General features: G+C 34.6%; 1 protein-coding gene across 1 annotated transcript; it reads right to left on the bottom strand.

Annotated features, from left to right (window-relative positions):
• Positions 1 to 479: 479 nt before the first annotated feature.
• Positions 480 to 7,900, bottom strand: LOC133181790 (putative nuclease HARBI1). Its single transcript, XM_061316389.1, has 6 exons — positions 7,598 to 7,900; positions 3,155 to 3,267; positions 2,962 to 3,073; positions 2,327 to 2,516; positions 2,113 to 2,246; positions 480 to 565 (listed from the first exon to the last, which is right to left on the bottom strand). Exons 1-6 carry the CDS (start codon positions 7,860 to 7,862, stop codon positions 480 to 482), a joined length of 900 nt encoding a protein of 299 aa, XP_061172373.1. The 5' UTR covers positions 7,863 to 7,900.
• Between the last annotated feature and the right edge of the window lie 195 nt (positions 7,901 to 8,095).

Here is an 8,095-nt window from a genome sequence, read left to right as displayed (position 1 = left end):
GTATTACACAATTTGTAATCAATTCAAGCATTCTTCACATATTAAAAGACCAAGATAAATTTATTGAACACTTTATTTCCATGATTTTCTCCACAGAAGTAATCAACAGTGATTTCTGTTCATTTGATACATTGTTGTCTTTGAACATTTTTCCTGGGAGTAAATGGCACGTACCATATATTGAAAATTAAATAAATAAGTGCAGTATTTACACCTTTATAGACTATAATTTTGTCAATGTCCAAAAAAAAAAACATTCACTGTTGTAGAGAGGGTCCTTAAAATCGAACACAGCGAGGAAAAATACGACGAATCAGATCAGGATTCGAACTCGGGCCCCTGGAACTCAGATACTCTACCAACTGAGCCATGTGGTAATCGGCGATTGAACCTGCCTGACCACCATATTACCCACCTCCTTAAAAGTGTTTGCATCAGAAGACACCAACCCGGGTTCTTCCTGAAAGGTCTTTCAATTGTCACTTCCATGGCATAGTCATGGCACCAAATGTAACCTGCGAGGAGGAAAATCGACGAATCAGACCAAAATTCGAACCCTGACTCCCTGAATCACAAGTCAGATACTCTTTCAATTGAGCAACATATGTAGGCTCTTCCCTGCATGGCAGGTTTTTCATCTTGCATTCCTGGGCATGGCAGGCACCAAATGTAACCAGCAAGCAGAAAAATGCGATGGATCAAACCCAGCCCCCTGAATCACTAGTCATGTGCTCCTACTGAGCAATCCGATAACCCGGGTTCGAATCCTGTTCTTAATATTTCCGTCGTATTTTTTGACCAGGGATGTGTCAACGAATATTCGAACATTCGAATATTCATTCGATGAGTTGATATTCGAATATGAATTTAAGATTCGAATATTCGGTGTTTTCGGATTTCATAAAAAGACGTACTGTGATTAATAAATTTTGATTAGAACAGTGCTGGAATTTATTACCCCTGTTTAATTTACTAGCGATCAATTTTGATCGCCATATTTCTTTCACTACTTTCTTATCTTGTATAGATCTACTACTTATTTATTTTGTTTTGAGTACGGTGTTAAAGAATTATACAATAATGCTTTATGTATAATATAAAACAAACTTTCATAGTTTTTATTAGTTAAATACGATCGGATCTAGAATCGAGGACAACAAAATAAAAACCTTCTTGAATGTCTAAAAGACTTGAAGAGTATACTTATCAAAACAAATTTAATTGATCATTCAAATGAATGTCCGCTGGAATTAGTCTGTAATTAATATTGTAAAGGACTCAATTTCAGAATAAATGTGTAAATTACTTGATTATCTCGGGTTGTACATAATCCTGAATTTTATATTCATTATCGGGAAATTAGTTAATTACCTAGGAAAATTGTCTATGGAAATGTTTGTTTATATTTCTAAAACATTGTATCAAAGATTATAATCATATCTCTGATTAGGCTGATAACTGTAATTAATTACACATATTGGAATCTGAACAGTATACGACTATCTTGCCTTTGGTAAGATGACTGGTTCCTCAGTTGGAGCTACTATAAATACACATGAATCATTTGTTAAAATTATGCTTTTCTACATTTAAATCAATTATTTATTTCAAACATTGACAAATATCAAATGGAATTCCTTATTGTACACCTACAAGTCTTCATAAAATTTTATTTCCAATATAGGAATACCTACACGCTAAACTTTTCACGAAAGTAGGATGATGCATATTAAAAATATACCAGATTTTATTTATTTTATCGAATATTCGAATACTTTCATTGAATATTCGAATATGAATTATTGACAAAATTGACATCCCTAATTTTTTCTCATCGTGAGTTGCCGTTTACATAACAATAATAACCCCCTTCCCTTTCTTACTTAATTACCCAAGTTTTAAAATAAAGTCCAGAGAAAAACCTTGTGAAGACGTTCGTAAAAAACTACATTTTTCAGCATTTTCTAGGATTTTAGTTACACATTAAAAGCTGCTAAATGTCAAGCCTGATGACGTCACAGGACCTTTCGAAAAACATGAAAACGACTTGGCCATGGCCATTCATTAATTTTCTTATCTATATAAAAATCATAAAAGAAAAGGTCCCATTACACGCAACGTGGTGGTCCGTGGGATTGTAGTGAATCACGTCCTGTCTGTCCATCGCAATATCCCCACGCTCTATCCCGATATTGTGCAAAACCACGCACGCAACAATGTAGGCCGCTGCTTGGTCTGGGCATGTTCTGAAAGTGTACATATAACAAAGTGAAAGCATGATATAAGAAGTTAAAATTCTTGACGCAGTTTAAACAAAATTCATTACCTAAGTGTTCCCTGAAGACAGGAAAAACGCCTTTTAAGGATGCCGAAACTCTGCTCGACTAGCACCCGTGTTCTACATAGGGATGCATTGAACCTCTGCTGGGCCTCTGTAGTTGGGCTGAGATATGGAGTCATCAGAAACCTGCGACATGGATACCCTGAGTCTCCTAGAAGGAGGCCTTTGTGCTCACCTGAAGTTAAAAAAGGGAATGATTATATACACATTGTACATGAATAGCCCCCCCCCCCTCCTACTTTTTTCCAAACATAATTTTTACTATTGAAAATGTTCATTGAAAGACCGGTTGCCCCCCCCCCCCTTTTTGTTGCAGTAAAGTCAAATAAGGGAAATAATGCAGTAATGTAGGAGAAAAATTTGGCACTGAAATAAGTTGGTACTGAAAGAAGATGGAACACCCCCCCCCCCCCCCCCCACACACACACACACACACGAAATAAGATTTTCGAGTTTGGAAAATCCACCACCACCCCTTTTTTTTGCTTCTCAAGTTTTTTTTTTCAGGTAAGTTGAATTATTTTTCTCTTTTCTCTGGCTGCCCCCCACCCCCCTTTCCAAAAACGATGCTACGTTCCTGAGCTATATAAAGATTGTAAAAGTGACAGTTGGAAATATACCCCTTTCAAATTGTCTGCATAGTGCTGATTCTCTCCAGATCCTACTGTCATGCACACTGCCCGGCCAATTGGCACAAATGCTGGTAATACGAAATTTTGCATCACACACCATCTATTTAATAAAATTACACGTGTTACTTAAAGTATTGAGGATAAAGGATACAAATTTGAAATCGAAATTTAATACGATTACCTGCACATTCAAAGAATGAAATCCCTTCCGATTCACAAAGTCTGGTTCGTTTTCTGAAGGGCCTTGTTTCTTCACAAACGTCCCATCTACACACCCCAAGACATTTGGGAACCCTAGATTGAAAATTTCTGACCATGTTTATTTGGATACTTCAGATTTAAAAAAAAAAGTAAATATCATCGATGTATTTATCAATTATTTAGCATGATCAATATTAATTTTGAAAGCACACAGACTTTATTTAATTACAGTTTTAGCATAAGGTGTGCTTTTACATGTACATGTATAGGAAGTTTGAAAGTTAAAAATATCATTTGATTTTTAGAATATAACACCCCAATCTACTACATGTAGTGCATTAATAAATAGAATTTTGAGTCTTTTTATAGAATAAAATAAGTTATGATGAAATAAAAGCAGCGTACTTTGTTACATCTGCTTACATGTAACTAATTGTGTGTCGTTCACAGAAATCGATTAAAATTTTCTGATATTGATGGCAATATTAATTGGTTAATAATAATTTCGTTAAGTTTATGAAGAATGATTTATAAAAATATTAATGTCTAGCAAATTTTTTAGAAATTGTTATAAAAAGGAGGATCCAACCCTGCCCTTCTCAAATCGTTCTTCTTCGCCTTATTTTTTTTTAAAGGGGGGGGGGGTTAAGGTTAACAGATAACAAAACAGTACCTGTATATGCCCAAAATAATCAACAATCTAAATCCACTATTGAGCTTTGAACAGTTGAATACTTTGAAATTATTTTTTTTCTACATGCTCACAATGCTTTTTGCAATAAAACATTAGATTTCATTACGATAAAACAGATTAAAAAACGTTCTATTTCAACGTTGAAATTGATTCAGATGCATGATGTGTAAAATACGGTAGTTGTTTGTTTGTTTTGTTTTGTTTGTTTGTTTTTTTTTTTTTTTTGGTTAAGTTTGTTCCGTTCATAAAAAAAGTTTTTAAAAAAGTCTGTTTTTCTACTTCCAAACGGATTTTTTTAATTTGATGTTTTTTTTGAAATACGTTGATAAAATATTTTTAAATAATTTTTATTATTCAGGGCCGTAGGAAGCAATTTCAGTTTTTTTTTTTCCGGGGGGGGGGGGGGGGGGGAGGTGGGCAACCATACATTTTCAGTTGGGGCACTATAATATCGGCAAAATTATTTGGGGTTCCTACGGCCATGTTGTTCATACAAACCAATTACGTCCAAGGTATGGAATACATGTACAAACATAAAAAAAGAGGCACATAATGATGTCAAAAGATTGTTTTGTGAAAGTTTATTTTAACATGAAAATTGAAACTATAAGTCATTTTTTTAGTTTTTCCCAAGTTAATCAGGTTATATCAAAAGCTGTCTTCTTTTTTTTTAACCTGTGCCCCCGACGCTTATCACTTGGACACAATAATCGTACATCATTTCTTAAAAGGGCGTAAACTGTTATCTCAAATGAAACACTAAGGAAATTGGTTTCTTTAAAATAGATTTCTAAGACCGCGATACGTTAACTGGCAAGACTGGAAATATACAGCTTACAGGTACGTCATTTCCATCTGTTACAGCTAAAATATTTGATGATCGAGACGACACTGATATGGGCTGTCCAAACTCAAAAACTTTCTGCTTATTTCTAAGATCTACCCCCCCCCCCCCTCCGGAAACAAATGTTCGTCCTCTTATTATTTCTTTTAAACAAAAACATTGGACAGATAACTCTGATTTATATATAAATGTCAAACTATTCCGAAATTGGCATTATTTGTCTTCTGGATCTATCACTAACACTGTGCGTACAAGAGTAGCTGAGGTGATTAAAATGAATTTTGAACTAGAATTTTAATCCATGTATTCTCAGACGCCTTCGCCAAATTATTATACATGTAATTACCCGCTCAAATGTTTTGACTCTAATAGGTAAAAATGACGTAAGCTGCATATTTCCAAACCATGACAGTTAATGTTCCGCGGTCTTAATGTCGGAATGAATTGGAAATTCGCGATCATATTGCCAGAGACATACTATCACCTGCTGGACATAGAAATATAGCCGTTAGTCACGTGTCATGTTTAAGCTTACTAAAATTCGAAATTTCAATCCTAGGAAAAACAGAATTCCTTGTAGCATTGCGCTTGATCTGAAATAATGATCTTTCTGGGTTCCTGGAATAAAAAAAAATCTCGCGAGAGATTTTATTGTCTGGTTTCCAACTCAGATTTACGGAAAGTTCTAAAATTAATTTTTTTTAAGTAGAGTTTGATCAAAGAGATGTTTGTACTGCGCTTGGCTCTTTTCTATATACACTGTATGCATATTTAACGCAGCTGGACTTTTCTGAGCAAAGTGAAATACAGCTGCATTACAATTTTGACGAAATCTGAAATTGAAACTGAATATTTTGCAAGACTTGAATATAGTTTTATGCAGTCATCTTCCTCCGTGACATCAGCTAATCTGACATCTTGAAGCTTTTCATACTTCGATGCAATGAAATGTACATACAATTATGTCTCAAGCAATAATTAAATAATACGCCCATCACATATTTATAATTTTTTGTATAAGGCGAATTAGGCGATGCAGGTAAGCAATATCCATTTATTTAATGTTCGAAACTCTACCGCTCTACTCGACTCTCTGCATAGGCTAAGTGGAATCTTGAAATTACAGAACATGACTGGTGTTTTTGCCTGTTACCACAGGACAAGATTAAAAACGTTTTTTTTTTCTTTAAAGGCAGAAAGTTGTGTGTATGTCCTTTTTTCCTCAAAGTCATATACAATTCAACGGAAGTCGAGATATCTGGGATGTCGAGATATCAGAGTTGAAACTTGACGTTCAAGATTTCAATGCTTAACATGGCTAAATTATTACATACACGAATTCAATAGCCAACTTAAAAAAAAATGATTCCTTACATTTTTCACGGTCATTAAAGTTTTGCACGAATCTCCATTTTTCTTTTGTTTGTTCGTTTGTTTGTTTGTTTGGTTTTTTTTTTTTTTGGGGGGGGGGGGGGTTGCTCAAAACATCATTTTATTTTTATCTTTCCAATAATGTACAGATTCCATAGTAGTGTTTGGTTCATGATTTTGAACTTTTTCATAATTCTGAATGACATCCAAAACCACTTGTTACATGTTATAGTACATTTTTTTCCATCACTGATTTATTTTCAATCGGTGTTGTTAACATTTATCAGAAGTTCAATAATAATTTCTTTACAGCCTTATCTACTAATTAATCTACTGTTTGTTCTGTTTCATACATATTTTTAAGCAAAAGGTCACTGTCGATTTAATTCTTATTTTCTTCAACTATGAGTATAGTGCTCTTCGAAAAAGTCCACATCTATTTAGCTGTATTCAATTCCTAAAAAAGTTGCAAGTTCATTTCAAACTGGCTTTTATCAGAACAATTCCATATTATTTTCAGGGACTACTATTTTTTTATGCATTTAATCCATTATTTCAATTTTTTTATTTAAGCAAAATTTAGATTTTTTTTGTGCCCCCTCCTCTGTTTTATAGTGTGTTAATTTAGTATAGCTGTGTGCCCCCTCCCCTCCTCTTTGGTGTTGTTTAATGTTTAAACGTAGGTTCAAGCATCCCATGTTACCGGTATTCATATTCAAACAACGATGAGGCCTTTTTTTTTAGTTTGAACTATTAGCGGTTGCCTTTTCATTCGTCGATTTTTTTTGCTTGTCAATTATCTCTGCATGCTTAACCCCCCCCCCCCAACCAACCAACTAACACTCATTTGGAATAAAATCGACGCTATACACCCTGAACCTGAATAATCGAGTATATCAATATGATTAACTGGGGATTAAAATCAAAATGGTTAAAACATTTTATATGGTGTTATTCAGAACAAAAAACCACTTATAAAATAAAAAAATGCTTATATATATGTGCACCGAGCTCTTTCTCTTTCTCTCTGAAAAAAAAAATATAAGCATGTAAATGTATATATCACCGGGGAAAATAAGTGTAAAACTTTCCGTCAACAATGAACCATAAAAATGCAAACGGAAAGTGCGCCATACTTTATTTACAATGCTAGCGTACTCCTAAATTGACGTCATAATTTAACTTCAACGTAAGAAATATGACGTCATATTTAGACCAGTACCTATGTAAAAATAATGAGCTATATCTGTGTCAAAATATAGATATTACTGTGTTAAATTACACGTAAGGTATATGGTTAATAAATGAAAAAGTAAAACATTTATTGAAAAACGACATTTTTGTCGGTTTGGCGTTGACACAGTAAACGACATTTATGTCGCTTTGGCGTTGAAAGGGTTAAGTCGACTTCTCAATGTACGATTGCCCAAGCATGGGATAGTCCAAGAGTTATTCCTCTTGTACATATTCTGAAAATGAAAGTAAGAAAGAGCAGACGCTGAGTGACTAGTTACCTGCGATCTTCAAAAATTCCTGTTTTGTTTGTCTGGCTGTTTGGTCCCTCGGAAACATGATGAAGTCTTGCCGAATGTCGTTGATGGCCTGGGTCACAGAACGGCAACATCTACCGACTGTGCACTCAGAAACATTTACACTGTCCCCGATCAATTTATGAAAAGCACCCGTAGCCAGAAAACGCAAACAGACCAACAGCTGCAACAGTGGAGGTAAGGCTTGATTTTTTGTGGTGTTTATTAGTTTGTGTTCAATCAGAGTCATCAAATAGACGATTGTAGGCCGCCGAAATCGAAATCGTTCGTAAAGTCCGTCGTCTGTGTACACTTCCATAGGATTTAGACGATCTTTTACTACCCTACGTTCGGGTCTTTCTCTCCTCAGCAAAAATCTTCTATATTTTCGTCGTCTTCTACGCCTGTCCGCCATTTTAATTCTGTTGAGGAAAACTCAAATTTTTTGTGGTGACGGTGACTTGAGGGTGAGGTTATGAATTT

Source organism: Saccostrea echinata, unplaced genomic scaffold (genome assembly GCF_033153115.1).
Source record: "Saccostrea echinata isolate AGI-Se365-2 ecotype Australia unplaced genomic scaffold, CSIRO_AGI_Sech_v1 ptg000001l, whole genome shotgun sequence".
Taxonomy (NCBI): domain Eukaryota; kingdom Metazoa; phylum Mollusca; class Bivalvia; order Ostreida; family Ostreidae; genus Saccostrea; species Saccostrea echinata.
The sequence above is the reverse complement of the archived record's forward strand: the minus strand, read 5'-3'. Positions and strand labels throughout refer to the sequence as shown.

Bases quoted from the DNA above. Each gene is read 5' to 3' on its own strand.
- LOC133181790 (XM_061316389.1), bottom strand. From the start codon at position 7,862: ATGACTCTGATTGAACACAAACTAATAAACACCACAAAAAATCAAGCC. The intron at 2,517-2,961 runs GTATATTTCCAA...TTTTAACTTCAG, and splicing joins ATGCAGACAATTTGAAAGGG to GTGAGCACAAAGGCCTCCTT. The intron at 2,247-2,326 runs GTAATGAATTTT...GTACACTTTCAG, and splicing joins TGTCTTCAGGGAACACTTAG to AACATGCCCAGACCAAGCAG.